This window comes from Gobius niger (genome assembly GCF_951799975.1).
Source record: "Gobius niger genome assembly, chromosome: 22".
NCBI lineage: Eukaryota > Metazoa > Chordata > Actinopteri > Gobiiformes > Gobiidae > Gobius > Gobius niger.
Genome location: NC_136873.1, coordinates 5273394 through 5294565, shown reverse-complemented (window position 1 = coordinate 5294565; position 21172 = coordinate 5273394). Strand labels below are relative to the sequence as shown.

General features: G+C 39.4%; 1 protein-coding gene across 1 annotated transcript in view; it reads right to left on the bottom strand.

The window, feature by feature from the left end:
* LOC306981562 (uncharacterized protein) overlaps positions 1-21172 on the bottom strand; it is a 47354-nt gene that overhangs the window by 9972 nt on the left and 16210 nt on the right. Inside the window, exons 2-7 of the mRNA XM_079581169.1 lie at positions 9421-9483; positions 7358-7633; positions 4696-4782; positions 2919-3182; positions 1807-1865; positions 1573-1720 (exon numbers count right to left, since the gene is read on the bottom strand). Coding sequence (XP_079437295.1) covers positions 1573-1720; positions 1807-1865; positions 2919-3182; positions 4696-4782; positions 7358-7633; positions 9421-9423 — 837 coding nt within the window. The 5' untranslated portion in view covers positions 9424-9483. The remainder of the gene's footprint in view (positions 1-1572; positions 1721-1806; positions 1866-2918; positions 3183-4695; positions 4783-7357; positions 7634-9420; positions 9484-21172) is intronic.

Here is a 21172-nt window from a genome sequence, read left to right as displayed (position 1 = left end):
ATTAATGATTTTGCTTCTGTTTCTACGACCACCTTTCCCGCTCTTTTTGCTGATGATACCAGTCAGAAAAATCATAATAAAAAGCCGAACTGGGGAAAAATGCACTCGTTAATGTTAAGGCTAATGTTAAAATATGTATTTGTGGAAGTGCACAATTACGCTAATTTGGGCCAGGCTGGTCAGAGTCCAGGGCTGTTTTTCAGTCCCAGTCCCTGATAGGTATCAAAATGTTCCCCTCTTTTTTTGCCATTTTCTGGCAGACTATAAACTATACATATACTATATATATTTATCACACACAAATAAAGTAAAGCCAAAATCAGGCCCATAGGCATCTTTTTTTCACAGTCCAGAAGAAGTTTTTTTTTAGGTATTTATGGGCTGTCGAACCACTTTGCTCATCTCCATGTCTCTGTATCTTTATTTGATGGAGAAATATATTCATTATTCAGCATTTGTTAAAGTAATGGTGGAGCAAAGGGAGAAAGTTCAAGTTCAAGTACACTTCTGTATCTCGAGCGCACGTTACTTGAAAGACATTACAAATGACAGTAGCAGTTGGGCTTTTCACAGAGTTCATAATAGTTTCTTAATTCAATGTGAGCTGATATTGAAATTAGAGTGTTTTTTGTCATTAAATAAATATAGTATTAACATTAACCTCTTAACTCCCGCCTGAACCGAGAGGATCTTTTTCCTCACGTCATCAGATTTTTTTTTTCCCATCATTTTTTTGTTGGGTATTCAACTCATTTTTGTAGCTTTTTTGTCATTTTTTTGTCATTTTTTCGTCCATTTTTTATCCATTTTTTGTCATTTTTTTCATACATTTTTTATCACATTTTTGTCTTTTTTTTTTGTCGTTTTTGTCACATTTTTGAACTTTTTTGTAATTTTTTGTCCCATTTTTGTCATTTTTTGGTCAATTTTTTATAATTTTTTGGTCATTTTTTGGTCATTTTTTGGTCATTTTTTATCACATTTTTGTAATTTTTTGGTCACATTTTTGTCATTTTTGTGTCAATTTTTTATCATTGTTTTGTCATTTTTTGGTCAATTTTTTATCACATTTTTGTATTTTTTTAGTATTTTTTGTCACATTTTTGTCATTTTTTTGTCACATTTTTGTCATTTTTTTGTCATTATTTGTCACATTTTTGTCATTTTTTTGTTATTTTTTTGTCATTATTTGTCACATTTTTGTAATTTTTTTGTCATTATTTGTCACATTTTTGTCATTTTTTTCGTCAATTTTTTATCACATTTTTGACATTTTTTTTGTAATTTTTGTCACATTTTTGTATTTTTTTGGGAATTTTTTGTCACATTTTTGTCATTTTTTTGTCACATTTTTGTCATTTTTTCATCAATTTTTCGTCACTTTTTTGTCCATGTTTTCTCACTTTTTTGTCACATTTCCATCATTGTTTTCGTCTCAGTTTTGTTGCTATTTTCACAGCTTTTTTCCAGAAGCTTTTGGACTGGGGTAAAGCCAAACTGGAGAAAATGTGCTCGGTTCAGGTGGGAGTTAAGGGGTTAAAAAGGACTACAGTACGGTGGCATGACACTGACCTCCATTTCTCGACAGCGCTCAGCCATGGCCTGGTTTTCTTTGTCTATCTCCAACATCTGTTCCCTCATCCTCTTGATCTCGTTGGTCAGCTGAGTGTTTGTCCTGAGCAGATCCTCATTGTTCACCAGCAGGCCTCGCATTTCAAACCTTCGATTCAAACACAAACAAAAATCACAAACTGATACTGAAGTTATTCATCGTATTTGTATGGTAGCACGAACATAAATCACCACCTTATCTGGTTTCTCTCCTTCTCCATCTCCACACTCTCCGCCTCCAGAAACTGGTTCCTCTGCAAAAAATAATCAAATAAAGAGACGTTTGGGAGCTGACCTTTGACCAATCAACACCTAATAATCCCAAAAATGGAGAGTGCACAATGGGGGGACACTAAGGGGGGCTAATTTCAAACGAGATGTTACAGATCAATAATTAATTCTTCCCATGAATAAACTAGTGGAAAAAACATTCATCCAATACACAGGGATAACTGGATTTTTTAACTGATTCTCATTGGGTATTCATGCCTTTCAGTCATGTGCTCTTTGTTGTTATGGCGGCCATTTTGAATACCAAAGTAGCATTATCTAGTACTACCACATGTAACAATATCTCTACTCTACTATGAAAACAAAAGACAAGTGATTGGCAGTGACATTATAATGTACTCGTAATCATTGCTCAAGAAGATAACACGGCCCCGTTTACATGAAGAAACCAGTGAGTCAGTATGTAAGATGTTAGCATGCTACCGGGTAGCATTTAGCTTCAACAGCTCAGCTCCGACCTCTCCAAGAGAAAGCCCTGAATCACACTCCAAACCTTTGCTGCAACTTGTGACAGAGCTCAGAGCTGAGTTGTTCTCCAGTGTTCATACATGTGGGGCAGACATGTGTTTATCATGTTGCTAACCGGTAGCATGCTAACGTCTTGAGCAGCTTAAAGGGGGGTATTATGCAAAATCGACTTTTTCAAGCTTTCCATCATGTTATTATGTCATTCCCTCATTGAAAACATGCCTAAAGTGTTGCCTTGGCACATTCACGTATTTTTTGAGTAATCTGTAAAGACTCTGATGGCGGCCATTTTAGGGATAGGTTTGTCAACAGAAGGTTTTGTCATCATTGTAGTGTGATATAGACTGGTGCTATGGGATTGAAAAAAGCATAATACCCCCTCTTTAAACACTGACTCAGACTGAGACTCTGTTGCCATGACAAACTGTAAAAATCACAGAAAAAAAGGCTTTCCGTTTCCTCTTCGATGAGTTAGTTTAGCCTGCACAATGCTACTTCGGTATTCAAAATGGCCGCCGGAACTATGCGCGATGTCATTGGAGACGTACCTTCTGACAGGCGTCCAGTTCTTTAGTCAGCTCCTCGATGTAGTCTTTCTTGTGTGGGTTTCCCAGAGTCGCAGAGCGCACTGAGTAGTGTGTTGTTGGAAGAATCTGAGGGGCACTGAGCTCCTGTTTGCGCCTCAGAGTCTCGTACGTGGAGAAGCGCGTCCGGCCAGTGCCCAGGGCCACCCCCGGGACGGGGCTGGTGCTGCGCCCGTTGTAGTTGTACAAGTTCAGATCAGACGTGGCCGGGGACAAACCGCTCTGCATCTGCACACAAACATTCATCCACAACAACGTCAGTGTTTGGTTTTTAGCACATGTAGATACTTTGTTTGCAGAAGGAAATACAGCAGTCCAAAACTAAAAAGATACAGTAGTGTGAGACGGAACTGCAGACTACATGCGATGTCTTAATATACATATTTTTTAACGAAAAGACTAAATCCGCGTTTTCTTTGGTCCGCCCAGTTCACTTCTCAACACGGTCACATGGATGGATGGATGGATGGATGGATGGATGGATGTGGATGGATGGATGGATGGATGTGGATGGATGGTTGTGGATGGATGGATGGATGTGGATGGATGGATGGATGTGGATGGATGGTTGTGGATGGATGGATGGTTGGATGTGGATGAATGTGGATGGATGGATGGATGGATGGATGGATGGATGGATGGATGGTTGGATGGATGGATGGATGGATGGATGGATGGATGGATGGATGGATGTGGATGGATGGATGGATGGATGTGGATGGATGGTTGTGGATGGATGGATGGATGTGGATGGATGGATGTGGATGGATGGTTGTGGATGGATGGATGGTTGGATGTGGATGAATGTGGATGAATGTGGATGGATGGATGGATGGATGGATGGATGGATGGATGGATGTGGATGGATGGATGGATGGATGGATGGATGGATGGATGGATGGATGTGGATGGATGGATGGATGGGTGGGTTAGATGGACGGACGGATGGATGTGGATGGATGGATGGATGGATGCATGGACGGATGGGTGGGTGGGTGGGTTTGTGGGTTAGATGGACGGACGGATGTGGATGGATGGATGGATGGATGGATGGATGGATGGATGGACTTCTGTTGCTGCTGCTCAAGGTGCTTCCTCCTTTTCCCTCTCTGCTCCTCACCCCTAAAAACCCAAAGAGTTTGGGTGACAAAGCAGATTCTCTCCTCTGATTGGTCAAAGAGCCGTCTTCTTATAAGCTCGTCCGACCTACCACCGACAGACGGACAAACCTGGTCATGCGCTATGGGCATGTTACTATGGAGATCTACCTTGTTAGAAATATATCCAGCCATGTGTTTATCATGTTGCTAACCAGTAGCATGCTAACGTCTTGAGCAGCTTGTAGTACAGCAAAACCAGGGCAAAAAAGGAAAAGGCCACTGTTGTTACAAACTGAGATATGTTCTTACGTTTGCGTGTTGTCTGCAACATTTTGAAGTTTTTGAAGTTTGATGCAGCATTTTCTGAGTACTTTTTAGTCGAAGGATTAGTTTTCCAGAGGCAATAAGGCCCAGCATAAAGCGGTTCAGAATCGCCGACTCATTAGCAGCTAGTTAGCAACATTAGCCTGTTGTCTTGTAAACAATGTAGACCCAGCTCTGCGTTAAAGTGAAGACAGTATTAAATCCAACACAGATTCTGATGTAGGGAGTGTAGCCTGTAATAAAGTCAGCAAACCCGTCAGAGCTCATGCCTTACGATTCAGAACAACCTGTGCCTTAAGTGCAAGAAAGTGACCCACCTTGTATTCAGACATGCGGTACATAGGGGTGTAGTCCATGGAGGTCGTGGAGTATGGACTGTTGAAGACTCGCTCTCCCATGAACCCCTGAAAAAACAAGACCAGAAGCTTCATGAATGCTCTGCCTCTCACTCAATAGATACTGTGTGTTGCTGTGAAGTCTGGAGTATGACTTAGAACATGAACCAGCCAACAATGCAGCCCTGAATTGTCAAGAAATTTGCACAAAACCTCCTTTTTACTAGTGGGATTGTTTAAAAGTGATAAAACGAGGCAGATGTGACAAAGCAATTCAAGAATTGACGAATTTGGATTAAAGCTCCATAAAACTGAAGCCTCATCTGACATTTCTTCACAACTTAAATGACTTGAATTGAGGAAATATATCTTGTTTTGAGCGGTTTTCACTCATTTAGACACTTTTCCTGATCGGACCAAGTTTACTTTGCTTGTTTGAGGACATTTCAGACCAGTTCTAGGGTAAATCTCGCTTGAAATAAGAAAGTAAAGTTGCCAATGAGATAAGAACAATTTTCTTACCCCATTGGCAAAGAAAATGACCTGAAATAAGGACGAAATGTATCGAAACGAGTCAGAAACATCTCAGAACAAGTGAAATAATCTCGGACAAATGCCCAAGAACTTCTTAACTAGTCAAAACAACTAAAATTTGGATTATTATGCTCAAATTGAGATGTTTATACTGATCTAGTTAATTTTTTTTTGCAGCTTTTCCTTATTTTCAACACTATTTATCACAGAATCTTAATGTTTTCTAATTGAAGACATTAAGGCTCATTCATACTTCACAAGACGCAAGAAGTTCTTGTTCTTGCACCCTGAGCCGCAGAACAAAAGGAAGTCCCTTTTGCCAAAACGTTCTGTAACTGTCGACAGTTCCATGGCCACACGGCAAAAGTGACTTCATTTTGTTCTGCGGCTCAGGGTGCAAGAACAAGAACTTCTTGCGTCTTGTGAAGTATGATTGAGCCTTCAACCTAAATTGCCGGCCTTTTTTCGGCATCTGAAATGGTTTTCAAAGAGTCTGTGAGGTCAAAAACGTTTCTGGTGACGACATCGTGAAGCTCAATGAGAAAATGTCAAAAGTGAAAAGCAATAGTTGACTCTATCCAGCACATGCTACTGTTTCCACCGCACACAAACACATTTGTTGTGGGCAGCGCCCCCACAGAGGAGCACGCTGTACAGATCCTCATTAAAAGTCTTGTAAGCCGCGATGAGAACAAATGTGGACAAATGTTGTCTTCTGGTGGGGGTTATGGAATCATTCAGAGGTGCCAAGGCTAAAAAAACAGATAAGAAACCGCTACATACAAACTATGAATGCAAATATTTAGTCATATTTTAGAAACAGCGGTATGATGTTGTGAAATATTAAATCCGTATGACCTGCGTGTCAATAGTGAGGGGTGCTGCCAATCAGAAGCCAGCAGTCTGTTCACGGACGGGCTAGCGCGAATTAGCCACAGCCAGAGGTCGGTCCAAAAACCTATACCTGGTCAGACCGGTTTGGCCCTGGTCTTTGTCATGGAAAAGCTCGACAAACCGGGTTGACCAGGCATTGGGCTGACACGCATCTGCACGTGGAAAGCCAGCGAAAGCAAAAGGCGGGTATTTTGAAGGATCTATTTCAGCTGCTTATTTATTTAACCCCTTAACTCCCACCTGAACCGAGCACATTTTCTCCCGTTTGGCTTTACCCCAGTCCAAAAGCTTCTGGAAAAAAGGTGAGAAAATAGCGACAGAACTGAGACAAAAACAATGATGGAAATGTGACAAAAAATTGATGAAAAAGTGGCAAAAATGTCACAAGAAATGGACAAAAAAATGACAAAAATGTGACAAAAAAATGACAAAAAATTGATTAAAAATTGACGAAAAAATTGACAAAAAATTGACAAAAAACGACAAAAATGTGACAAAATGTTACAATTTTTTTTTACAAAAATATGATAAAAATGTGACAAAAAAATGACAAAAATGTGACAAAAAAAGACCAAAAAAATGACACAATGTTACAAAATAACTACAAAAATATGATAAAAATTTGATTAAAAAATTGACAAAAAAATGACACAAATTTGACAAAAAACAACAAAAATGTGACAAAATGTTACAAAAAAATTACAAAAATATGATAAAAATTTTGCTAAAAAATGATAAAAATGTGACAAAAAAAGACAAAAATGTGACAAAATGTTACAAAAAAATTTACAAAAATATGATAAAAATTTTGCTAAAAGTGACAAAAATGTGACAAAAAATGACCAAAAAAATGACAAAAAAGTTACAAAAATGAGTTGAATACCCAACAAAAAAAATGATGTAAAAAAAATCTGATGACGTGAGGATCCTTTCGGTTCAGGCGGGAGTTAAGATACATGCATACATATTCTCCACTTATGTCAAGATAGGGGAGACCGGGGCTGTTTGTCATACTTTTGTTTTCCTAGAGTTCGCCACACATCAACAGAAAACCCCACAACAGTCAGACCTGCATTAAATGAAAGCGTGAAGTTGACTTGAGGTAGACCTGGCTTCGGTTTTTTGATCATATTTCGATAAATAGTTATTAATCATCAAACACAACTATTTTTTTGGTGGCTTTTGGCAATGCAACACTAGATGTGGCGTTCCTCACCCTGTCCGACGCGGCGTCCCAGTCTCGGGATGTGAGCGACTCCAGGGAGCCTCTGTAGTTGTTTTGTCCCAGCCTGGAGTTCTCCCACTGGGGTTTGGCTCCGTTCTCCGCCCCCGCCTGGCCGCTGAAGCCCAGGTCCTGCTCCCTGGAGCTCGTGCCGTTGGTTTTCAGGTCGTTGTTCAGGAAAAGCTGGTATTTGGGGTTCTGAACACTCGATGGCTGCGGCGTTATCGGCTCATCCTCGTTGCCGCTTTGCTGCTTCGACGCTTCAAACTCCTGTAACAGACGCAAGTGCGACATATTATTTACGACATAATCAGTTTTAATTGGCCTCCTAGCTGTAGTCATCTCATTGTAGCTGCAGCACCAAACTGTAGGTCCAGTTCATCTCGGAGGGTGTCACATTCCAATCTCAGCGTTACTTTCTCCCTTTTAGAAAAACCTATCTTGAAGGATGAGCCCAATGCTGAATATTTTCTGTTTTCTGTCATAAAAGTCATAAAAGTACAAAAGATCATGCCTCGATTAAGGAGAGGTCTCTGTTTCACACCTGCGCAAGCAAACTGAGCAGCGCGGCCTGATGACATCATCACACAGCGCCGTTTGTTTTTATGTCAGGCAAAAGCATGAGCCGTGGCAGGTGAAATGCGAAGGGAAAATAATCCCAGCGCCGTGAAATAATGCAAGTCTGCTTTGCAATCGTTTAGTGTAATAATAATCGAAATTGTTATCGAACACCGATTAATTGCACAGCCTTAGTCAGAAAGCAGATTATTTGTCTGAGTTTTTGGCTTTTATCTCTGTGATTACTTGGACAATCCACGTGAAACAAAAACAATCACAAAGCTCAGAGTCTTCTCTGTCTGCACATATAAACCATCCATCCATCCATCCACATATCCATCCATCCAACCACATATCCATCCATCCATCCATCCATCCATCCATCCAACCACATATCCATCCATCCATCCATCCATCCATCCATCCATCCATCCATCCAACCACATATCCATCCATCCATCCATCCATCCATCCATCCATCCATCCATCCATCCACATATCCATCCATCCACATATCCATCCATCTACATATCCATCCATCCACATATCCATCCATCCATCCATCCATCCATCCATCCATCCATCCATCCACATATCCATCCATCCACATATCCATCCATCCACATATCCATCCAACCACATATCCATCCATCCAACCACATATCCATCCATCCATCCATCCATCCATCCATCCATCCATCCATCCATCCATCCATCCATCCATCCATCCATCCATCCATCCAACCATCCATCCATCCACATATCCATCCAACCACATATCCATCCATCCATCCATCCATCCATCCATCCATCCATCCATCCATCCATCCATCTTCTTCACATTGCACCAGCCCCTTATGGCTCCTCCAACAGGTGGTGGGTCCACAGAAGGACGGCCTCATGGTTCTAACCAGGCCTGTTGGTTTTCTCATAAGGGGCTTCTGAACCGCTCTTTGTCTGACCCGTCACCTATAGAACCTGTTTGCCATGGGAGACCCTACCAGGGGCACGAAGCCTCCAACAACAGAGCTATACTCATAAAGGCGTCCAAAAGTGGGGGCAATATTCAAAAACATTGGCCATGATGTTGGTCAATGTCAATGTCAATATAAAGGACTTTCAGCCATAAGATGATTGTGACAGGTTTGTGATCAGTTTCCACATTTGTTAACTTTCCATTTAGAGATTTCTTTCTAAGACACAGAGTTCCATTGTCGCCTGCACTCCATCTGAGATTACGACATCATGAAATTCTAGAACGTGAACGCAACCTTTTCTATAAACAAGCACAATGTCATGGGATATCGGAGAAAGCTTGTTCATTGAGTTTTCTTTAATTCACCCTTACTTCCTCTAGAAACCTCTTACTGTGGTACGGATTTTATTAAGAAAACATTCATGATTTAGGCCCACATTTTGACGACAGGATGGAGAAGATTTGAAAGTAGTTGTGTGGTCACGGGGAGGATGTGTGGACTGGAGTGTGATCTGTTACGTACCATGTTGCTGTGCTCGCTCTCACTCTTCTACTGCAGGCTGCTCCTCTATCAGATCCCGTAAAGCTGGAGAGACAAAAAGGAAAGCGTTAAAATCAATGTGAATTCCCATCACTTGATAGAATGTTTTCAAAATGTTCATTTCACAGACACTTGGGGTTCTTTTGTACATGCGTAACATGCTGATGCAACGCGCAATGTTTAATAAAACTGTCCCTCCGCTGCTGCAGTCACTCACTGCAGATCCAAGATGAGCGGGCGGGACAGAGAGGCAGCAGCCTTGCGCTGGACACCGTTCGAATGCACAAAGTTACGAAATGTACAGGATTTAATTGATCATAAACTGTCACATCGGCTGCGGAGGAGTTGCAGAGTTATGCAGCAGTTGCAAGAAAACTGTAGCGTATTGGAATTGGATTTGCGTTACAGCTGCAGGATTCTTGGAGCGGCTAAATTGGAAAACAAAAAAAAGTTGCCTGTGAAATGCGCTTCTTTCTTTTGGACTGAGCTGTGGCCACACACGGAGCATCATCAGGAGGTAAACACTGACACACGATGGAAATGTCTCCTTAAAACTCAGATCAGACCTGGTGTTGTGGCACTTGAGGCGTGTGTGGTTTATTTATGGAAAACTGTTGTTGTTTTGGTGTTAGTGGTGTGTTTGTTGATCTACTGTATCAAAGAAAGCCCGTGCGTAACCAACACTCAAACAGACTTTTCAAGGCAATTTCGCCTTTGTTTTCAATTTGACGTCGATTCTAAGGAAGAAGACAAGGCAGTGGGATGTAAAGAGGAACATAATGTGAAGGTTGCCACAGAAGAGTGGCTCCAAGTGCTGCTTGTTATGAACAACGCCTCAGTCGGCCTCTTTTTCTTAAATAACGCCCTCTCCCTAGCGGCGCAGCCTTTAGCGGAACATGCAAGATCGCGCGTGTACCACGTTGCATTTAGAGTTGCGCACCGACTGCGCCAGTCACAAGATCTGGCCCCAAGACAGTTAAATTTGAGGACTTTTCTCCCACCTATGGGACGGGTACGAAAAAACGTCATTTATTTTTGATTTTTTTTTTTCATTTATTTTTGCCTCATTTTACCCCCTATTTTTCACACATTTCCTGACACTGGATATGAATCTGATATTGTAAATTTGCATATCATATATTCAACATATTATTGCTCTATTTTCTGGTTCTAAACAAATACTTTAGTACAGTATAGTCCCGTCAGTCTGCCCCAATGGGTGGCTGTGGCTACAATAGTCGCTTAGCACGATCGAGGGAGGAGTGATTGAATAATGATGCGGCGCTTTGAGAAACTTGGTAACACAGTCTTGAAAAGTACAATAAGCCATCGCCATCATCATCATCATCATTATCATCATCATCATCATCATCGTTCAGTCGAGACATAAAGGATGAGAAGCAAAACATGAAATTATGTAAAAATCCTACATCAAAAAAATCTACAAAAATATTTTTCTGAAGAATAAAGCCCATTAAACACAAACTACATCTGTCTTATGTGTTGCATGAAGCTTTTGCAGCTTAAAATCTGTAAGCTGCTCACTCAGGGTTCATGCGAGTCAAATTTAATGCTTTTTAATGCTACAAACACAGAAATATACATACAGTATTTTTTTTATACATACAGTATTTTTTTTCTTGTATTCAATTTCTTAGGGTTTGCAAACATTTCATCAAACATGCTTAGCAGAACTACGTAACTCCTGCCCCTAGAGGTCATAAGCACCACTGCAGGTGTCGGAGCAAGTTGCAGTTTTTTACTCATTAATTCTCCGTGAGAATAAATACTACGCTGACAAAAAATACAAAGGGAGAGAGGGATATTGTACATCCAATTACACAATGGAGATCATTTTTTTCACTCAAACTTGGCTGTAAATACTGTTTAAGCAGCGCTAGCCCGCAGTTAGCTCTGCCCGCTAGCCTGTTAGCTTCTTCCGCGTGATTCCATTAGTGTGCATTGGTGACTCCGACACGGTGGCAAGTGTGGTTTTCTGGTCGGAGACACCAGGGGGCGATGAAAGACCCTCAAATCGTCCCATTAACACTCGTATTTATGAAGGTAAACAAGCTACTTAATACTGCTTTAATGCCACGGAAATTTTTTAACTCAGATATATTACAATGATATTACTCAAGTACAGTTTAAAACGTGTAATGCTTAAAGTCTTCAATAATGCATGCTGTCTGTAATAGCACGACGGCTTATGAGGCTTTGTCTGTGATGGAAAACCCCTGTACGACTGAGAGCCTGCACAAACACCCATTGAACCAGTGCTAAGTCGCCAATAAAGCGGTGAGTCAGAGAGCGTTCTGAGACAGGCTAAATACGCAGGATTACTCAGTGAGAGTATGAGACAGGCGTAGAGCGGGTGGGTGCGGGCGGAGGGTGCGGCCCCGGCGGTGGCAGGGCGCCAGCGGACACACCTCGGAGTTATGAGGTGGGCGGGGCCAAGCGCAGGTGAACTTTTATGTACTTTTATGTAAGTGCTCCCCACAGTGTGAGGATTAGTCACCGGTACAGTGTGAGGACATCGCTCTACGCAATGAAGCAGAGCATGACGTATTCATCAGGGCTCTGTAAGCATCCCAGCATCGTTCTGCAACACTTAGGACGTCCCATTACGTCTTTAGAGCGGATCTGTCACGCTGTTTCCGCTGTTTCCTCTCCCCCACGTGGACTTTCTCTGGGACAAAATGTTGAATTCCCAGCTAAATTGTTGTGTGTGTGGAGAAAGCGATGAGGAAAAGGTCTGTGTGGAGTTTGCATGTTCCTTTACCACTAAAACATGTACAATACATGAATCCTCCGGCCTGGTGTTTCTAATCATGGCACAAAGTTTGATTTACACTGCAAAAAGTGGATTCTAAGCAAGTAAAAAATGTCATACTTTAACAAATAAGTTCTTATTTTTCCCCTCAAAAGTAATAATGTCTTCCCTGCAAAGTTTTCTTGAGAAAAAAAATCTTATTTAAATAAAATCTGGCCATTTCTTGTTCAGATAAATTTGCTAAAAAACATGATAATTTTTCTTGTAACAAGAAAGAAAAACTTTTTGAATCTTCTTCAGCTTTAGACAAAGAATATTTTTTCTTATTTTAAGAAAAACTAAGATCAAAACAACTGTTAATGTAAGAACTGATTCTCAGAGAGAGATAATACATTCCATTCTTTAAAGTGGGCGGCTCGGTGGCACAGTGGTTAGAGCCTCAGCTTCACAGCTTGAAGGTCCTGGGTTCGATTCCCACCAGGACGAGGCCTTTCTGTGTGGAGCATGTTCTCCCTGTGTCTACCACTAAAAACATGTACAATAGGTGAATCCTCCAGCAGGTGATTCTGACCATCAGCCTGGCTCCACATCATGGAGACGGGTCTACGGGCAATACTTTCCTTAAATATTAGTATTTATTAAGAACATTTTGCTCAAAAATGTGTGTAATTTAGAACATTTTGCTTAAATCAAGCAACATTTAAGTATAATATCCACAATTTTTCACTAAATAAGAAGAAGTTTTCCTTAAATGATTCCATTTTCTGAGGACATTTTGCTTAATTGTAGCTAGGGTTAAATTTAGTGTTTCTTTCTTGTTTTATGATGAGAAAAATATTCTATAAATACGAATTCTTAGCAAGAAAAAAATGCTGACCCCATTGGCAGAATTTTTTCCTTAAAACAAGACAAAATGTCTAATTTTACAATTTTTTCCCTTGTTTTTAGCAGGGTACTTTTGCAGTGTACATGCACACTTTTCTAAGGGTAAAAAGAAAGTCCCTCTCTTAAGTTTGCATTATTTAATCTATTTTAATCAAAAGGTTTAAAGAACTGTTCTGATCTCATTATAAGAGTCCAGATGTTAACCCCAGTGCGAATTTGGCCCAGTGGCCCCCAAAGGGCATGACGCGCCCCCTTGCTTTGGGCAGAGCGATCAGCGAGGGCCCACCATTCACAGGATTTTATATTATTGTTACAATGAACTTACAATAACGTATAGACACAGACGGCATCTCCGGATTTGGCCATGTTTGAAAACAGTTAAGGGGGGAAACAATTTGGAGAAAAATCTAAACTTTCTTTAATTATTCAAAAACTACTTAAACAAATGCTGAATTATGAATATAGTTTTCTACTAAATAAAGATACAAAGACATGGGGAGGAGCAAAGTGGTTCAACAGTCCATAAATACATAAAAACGAATGCTAACGCTAGCTAGCACTAGCTACGACTGCCGTTTTTCCACTTCTACTGAACAATCTGCTGTGAATAAACATCAAAATGGACCCGATTTAGACTTGACTTCACTCTCCAGAAACTCCTTAAAGCAGTACTAAGTAACTCCTCACCCCCGGAGGCCATAAGCGCAACTGCAGGTGTCGTAGCAAGTTACGATTTTGTAACTTTTTAATTGTCTTGGAGAGTAAATACTACGCTGACAGGAAAGACGAAGGGAGAGAGGGATATTCAGCCAATTAAACAACGGAAATACATTTTTTCACTCAAACATGGCTGTAAATACTGTTAGCTTTGCCCGTTAGCATGTTAGCTTCTTCTTCGTGATTCCATTAGTGTGTATTGGTGGCTCCGGCCCGGTGGCAGTCAAGTTGCAAACATGGTTTTCTGTCCAGAGACACCAGGGGGAGATGAAAGACCCTCCAATCATCCCATAAACACTTGTATTACCCCCACAGGGACTACGGAGAGGATTTATTAAGGTAAACACGTTACTTAGCGCTGCTTTAAAGCTGTAAAAATCAACAATGAGGCCTAGTGTTTTTATCAAACAGAGGTAGGGGAAGGATCTATCACCCAACAAACCGAAACAAGCCCATGCAAATCACATACTTAACACGCTCGTAAAGCCAAATGACCAACTGTCAGACTCTACAGTGCAGAAAAAAAACATTGTCCCAACACAAAAGAACAAGCGCATCCAACCACCGGACCAACCCGTCCCGATTCCAGCCAACCTTCGCCCGTTTCGTTTCGGCACAGTGAGCGGTTTGACGGTTTGCGCGAGGGAGTTGTCCATTAGTTGTTTATTTACTTTCCCCGACAGGAGCCACCACCGCCGGAGGGAAAATGAAAGTCAGCGCAGCGAGAGACGGCAATAGATCATGTAGTGACTGAGCACACACTGTAATTACTTATTGAAATGAGCGCTCTTCTTGGCAGAGAGGGTTACTGTTATCTAAGAATCGGGAAAAGGTCTCGCCCAAGACAAAAACAAATTCATGAGAAAAATGCGTGCGAGGCTGTATAAACACTATTTGTAAATGGAAATACTCAAACTCACAAAGTAAACGATTCACGAGTCACGTTTCTTTGCTTGATTCGTTACTTTTTTTGCTTGTTTTTCTTTTTACAGTAACTCTTGCCCCTAGAGGCCATAAGCGCAACTGCAGGTGTCGTGGCAAGTTGCGATTTTTTAGCTTATTAATTGTCTTGGAGAGTAAATACTACGCTGAGAGGAAAGACGAAGGGAGAGAGGGATATTGTACATTCAATTATACAGTGGAAATAGTTTTTTTTCACTCAAACTTGGCTGTAAATACTGTTTTAAGCCCTTAACTCCCACCTGAACCTGGCTTTACCCCAGTCCAAAAGCTTCTGGGAAAAAAGGTGTGAAAATAGCGACAAAACTGAGACGAAGACAAAGATGAAGATGTGACAAAAAAGTGAGAAAAAATGACAAAAATGTGACAAAAATGTGGCAAAAAAAGACAAAAAAAAAAAGACAAAAAATGACAAAAAAATGACAAAAAATGTGACAAATATTGACAAAAAAGACAAAATAAATAAAAATGTGACAAAAATTGACAAAAAAGTGAGAAAACTTTGACTAAAAAGTGCCAAAAAATGACAAAAATGTGACAAAAAATGACCCAAAAAAGCCAAAGAAAATGACAAAAAAAAGACAAAAAATGTGACAAAAAAAGACAAAAAAAATGACAAAAAAATGACAAAAAATCACAAAAAAATCACAAAAAATTGGACAAATATTGACAAAAAAGACAAAAATAAATAAATAAAAATGTGACAAAAATTGACAAAAAGTGAGAAAACTTTGACTAAAAAGTGCCAAAAAATGACAAAAATGTGACAAAAAATGACCCAAAAAAGCCAAAGAAAATGCCAAAAAAATGCCAAAAAATGTGACAAAAATTGACAAAAAAGTGAGAAAACTTTGACTAAAAAGTGCCAAAAAATGACACAAATGTGACAAAAAATGAACCAAAAAAGCCAAAGAAAATGCCAAAAAAATGCCAAAAAATGTGACAAAAAAAGACAAAAAAAAAGACAAAATTAAAGACAAAAAAATGACAAAAAATGACAAAAAAATGACAAAAAATGACAAAAAAATGACAAAAAATGACAAAAAAATGTGACAAAAATTGACAAAAAAAGTGAGAAAACTTTGACTAAAAAGTGCCAAAAAAATGACAAAAAAATGACAAAAAAAATGACAAAAATGAGTTGAATAACCCTCCCCAAAAAAAGATGGAAAAAAATCTTGTGATGTGAGGAAAAGATCCATTTAGATGAGTTTTGTAGATCTTAGCTTTCAAATGAGGTGTTACACTGGCCTACAGGATTATTAAGGTATTAAGATTTTATTAAGGTAAACACGTTACTTAGTACGGCTTTAAAGGCTCTATACCCGAAAGAGGAAGTCACAAAACTGAAAAGTTATTTGTGGTCAAAACTCGTTCCTAACAGCAGACACATTGTTTCTCCCCAGGAAGAATAACTCATTTTGTTCCACTACTAGAAAAAAATCAAAAAACAGGTAGAGCGTCTTTATTGCGCAAGACCATATGCACAACAAAAACAAAACGGAACAGAGCAAAGTGCAACAGAAACACTAAGTTACTACACTATACTAATACTATACTGTACTATAGATACAGACGGCATCTCGTCATAGAAGGGGGCGTGGCTTCGCCGAGGGGGAAAATAGAATCTTTAGAGAAACACAATTTTTCACTCTTTTTAGCCATTTTCTGGTGAAATATGAACTTATTTATCACATAAATAAAGTCAAGCATAAATCGGTCCCATATGGATATTTTTTCACAGCAGATTGATCAGTAGAAGTGAAAAAACGGCAGTTGTTGCTAGCGCTAGCCAACCGTTAGCATTAGCCCGATGCTAACATGTAGCATCATGTTAGCATTCTCCGTTATTCATGTATTTATGGGCTGTTGAACCACTTTGCTCCTCCCCATGTCTTTGTTTCTTTCTTTAGTAGAAACTATATTCATATTTCAGCATTTGTTAAAGTAGTTTTTGAATAATTAGAGAAAGTTTAGATTTTTCTCAAAATTGTTTTCCCCCTTAACTGTTTTCAAACATGACCATATATGGACAATTCCAGAGATGCCGTCTGTATCTAGCCTATACTATAGATACAGACGGCATCTATGGAGTAGCCCATATATGGTTAACAGTTAAGGGGGAAAACAATTGAGAAAAATCTCTAATTACTCAAAAACTACTTTAACAAACACTGAATTATGAATGTAGTTTCTACTAAATAAAGATACAAAGACATGGAGAGGAGCAAAGTGGTTCAACAGCCCATAAATACATGAAAAAAAACTGAGAATGCTAATATGATGCTACATGTTAACATCGGGCTAATGCTAACGGTTAGCTAGCGCTAGCTACAACTGCCGTTTTTTCACTTCTATGGAACAATCTGCTGTGAGAAAATATCCATATGGGCCCGATTTACACTTGACTTTAGTTATGTGATAAATAAGTTCATATTCCACCAGAAAATGGCTTAAAAGAGGGAAAATTGTGTTTCTCTAAAGATTCTATTTTCCCCCTCAGCGAAGCCACGCCCCCTTCTATGACGAGATGCCGTCTGTATCTATGCTAAATACAGCTGGGCGTCTTACAGAGATTTATATTTCTCTCTACACAAGAAAACTTCAGCGAATTAAACTGTTTTTTACAATAAATTGTCATTACAATAACGACATTTCCGACCAATTCCCTTCTATTGTTGCAAGCCGGTTTTTACAAGTCCTTAAGTTACAAATGACAAGTCTGTGGGAGATATTCTCACACAGGAGATACTAAATACCTCCTGCCTTCTCATTACATCCACCGCGCCCTTTGATGGCTCACTTTCCTTCCGCGGCGCATTTGTAGCATTCTTGTGTATTCCATCAGCGTGCATCACGGCTGAGGCACATGCGGGGCCCGGGACAAGCCCGTGCAGAGGCCCGCTGACATCACCGTCATACCTGTACCCACAGACTGTTGCGATCAGATTCTGACAAACAGCCTCACACCCAGAGCGAGCAGGCCCAGACTGGTGCTCGCGAGCCTTTTGTAAACTCAAATCCAGTTTGTGATGGAGCCGCTTCATCGGGGCGTTGGCCAACAGACCCAGAAATACTGTTATATATACTGTATACGGCACAGCAGGATCACGTGTTTACCTTAATAAACCCTCCCCGTAGTCCCTGTGGGGGTGATACAAGTGTTTATGGGATGATCGGAGGGTCTTTCATCTCCCCCTGGTGTCTCTGGACAGAAAATCATGCTTACAACTTGACTGCCACCGGACCGGAGCCACCAATACACACTAATGGAATCACGAAGAAGAAGCTAACATGCTAACGGGCAAAGCTAACTGTATTTACAGCCAAGTTTGAGTGAAAAAAAATACTTCCATTGTATAATTGGATGTACAATATAGATACAGACGGCATCTCGTCATAGAAGGGGGCGTGGCTTCGCCAAGGGGGAAAATAGAATCTTTAGAGAAACAAAATTTTCACTATTTTTAGCCATTTTCTGGTGGAATATGAACTTATTTATCACATACAAATAAAGTCAAGTGTAAATCGGGCCCATATGGATGTTTTGTCACAGCAGATCGTTCTGTAGAAGTGAAAAAACGGCAGTTGTAGCTAGCGCTAGCTAACCGTTAGCATTAGCCCGATGCTAACATGTAGCATTATGTTAGCATTCTCCGTTTTTTATGTATTTATGGGCTGTTGAACCACTTTGCTCCTCCCCATGTCGTTATTTCTTTCTTTAGTAGAAAACTATATTTATATTTCAGCATTTGTTAAAGTAGTTTTTGAATAATTAGAGAAAGTTTAGATTTTTCTCCAAATTGTTTTCCCCCTTAACTGTTTTCCAACATGACCATATATGGGTGATTCATCCCTCTCTCCCTTCATCTTTCCTGTCAGTGTAGTATTTACTCTCCAAGACAATAAGTTAAAAAACCGTAACTTGCTACGACACCTGCAGTTGCGCTTATGGCCTCCAGGGGGAAGAGTTACTTAGTACTGCTTTCAAAGCTGGACCAAGAAACGAGCACCAGTGATGTCAGCGGCTGGGGGTGTGGCTTTCTCTTCCGACAAACAACCAATATTAGTGAGTTAGTGCTTCTGACTTCCCGGAGAAGCCAAAACCGTCTCTGTGGAGGAAACTCACTGTTGTTTTGCTTTTTGCTCTTTAGCTACAGCGAAAACAAGAGGAAGTTAGAAAGAAGAAATCAAAATGTTAACGTCACCAGAACCAGCTCCGAACCAGCACCTCGGTAGAAAAGAAATTGACCAGGAGCTCCCAAAACTGTAAAGCCACGTCCCACAAAGTCATACCATCCAAGTCATCTGCAAAGTCCAAATAGACCCTCAAAGTTACCAAGCTGATATGATGCAGCCAAACTAATGATATGGGATTTACATAACTCAATATCTTTGTGTTTTATATCTTGAAACCATCAATGGAGCCCAACCTGGATCATAATAAAGATACATTAAACATGGAATCCATTACTTGAATGATCAACACACTGCAAAAAGTATTGAACTAGATCAGTATAAACAGCTCAATTTGAGCATAATAATCCAAATGTTAGTTGTTTTGACTAGTTAAGAAGTTCTCGGGCGTTTGTCCTAGATTATTTCACTTGTTCTGAGATGTTTCTGACTCGTTTCGATACGTTTCGTCCTTATTTCAGGTCATTTTCTTCTGGAAATCCCCCATTTATCTGGTGCAAGTCCACTGGGCTCACCACAAGGCTGTGTCCTGTCTCCGCTTTTATTTATCTTGAAACTGTGGGGTAAGAAAGTTGGTCTTATCTCATTGGAAACTTTACTTTCTTATTTCAAAGCGAGATTTACCCTAGAACTGGTCTGAGATGTCCTCAAACAAGCAAAGTAAACTTGGTCCGATCAGGAAAAGTGTCTAAATGAGTGAAAACCGCTCAAAACAAGATACATTTCCTCAAGTCATTTAAGCCAATGCTTGATATTTACTTTTTGTAGTGCATCTGTCTTGTTTAGACAACTTTTTACAAGAGACAATCCTTTGTGGATTAACTCTATAAAGATATAGTGAAGAACTGCCTCATTCCCAGACTTTTTGCTATCGCTGATGCCGATACTGGGGGTTTGAGTATCTACCGATATCCGATACTACCACGAGAATGTCTTATAAGTGGCTGCTGTGAGTGAAAAAGTGAATCCTCTTTTGTAATAGGTCAATTTGTCGTCACATCTGCAGGGGTTTTGACTAATATAATATATATGACTAATATATATGACTAATGTAATATAGAACAGCATTTCATAACCTTAGCACTTAGACCTTCTTCATTATTATGTTTCTTTAGGTGAACCAGTCATAGTTTCTGTCCCAGCCTGGATTAAAGTTAAGAGTCAGAGCTTCAAAATGAGGTACAGCATGTCCATATTCACTTTATTTCAATTCAATTTAGTTCATGGAATTGTGTTTTAACCTCTTAACTCCCGCCTGAGATCTTTTTCCTCACGTCATCAGATTTTTTTCCCATCATTTTTTTGTTGGGTATTCAACTCATTTTTGTAACTTTTTTGTCATTTTTTTTTGGTCATTTTTTGGTCAATTTTTTGTCCATTTTTCATCACATTTTCATCACATTTTTGTTATTTTTTTGGTCATTTTTTGTCCATTTTTATCATATTTTTGTCATTTTTTTTGTCATTTTTTGTCTATTTTTTATCACATTTTTTTCACATTTTTGTCATTTTTTTAGTCATTTTTTGTCCATTTTTATCACATTTTTATCACATTTTTGTTATTTTTTTGTCTTTTTTTCTGTCATTTTTTGTAATTTACTTGACAAAAAAATGACAAAAATGTGATAAAAATTTGTCATTTTTTTGGTCATTTTTTGTCCATTTTTTATCACATTTTTGTCACATTTTTGTCATTTTTTTGTCATTTTTTTTGTCATTTTTTGTCCATTTTTTATCACATTTTTGTTATTTTTTTTGTCTTTTTTCCGTCATTTTTTGTAATTTACTTGTCAATTTTTTATCAATTTTTTGTCATTTTTTGGTCATTTTCTGATCATTTTTTATCACATTTTTGTCACTTTTTTGTCCATTTTTTATCACATTTTTGTCATTTTTTGTCATTTTTATTGGTCATTTTTTTCCATTTTTTTATCACATTTTTGTCACATTTTTGTCATTTTTCCGTCACATTTTTGTCAATTTCTTGTGGCATTTTTGTCACATTTCCATCACTGTTTTCGTCTCAGTTTTGTTGCTATTTTCACAGCTTTTTTCCAGAAGCTTTTGGACTGGGGTAAAGCCAAACTGGAGAAAATGTGCTCGGTTCAGGTGGGAGTTAAGGGGTTAAAACTAATCGGGACTGACCTATCAGTCCGATCAGTGGGCGTTCTTACTTTCGCTAGCTGATCGTTGGTGTGTTAC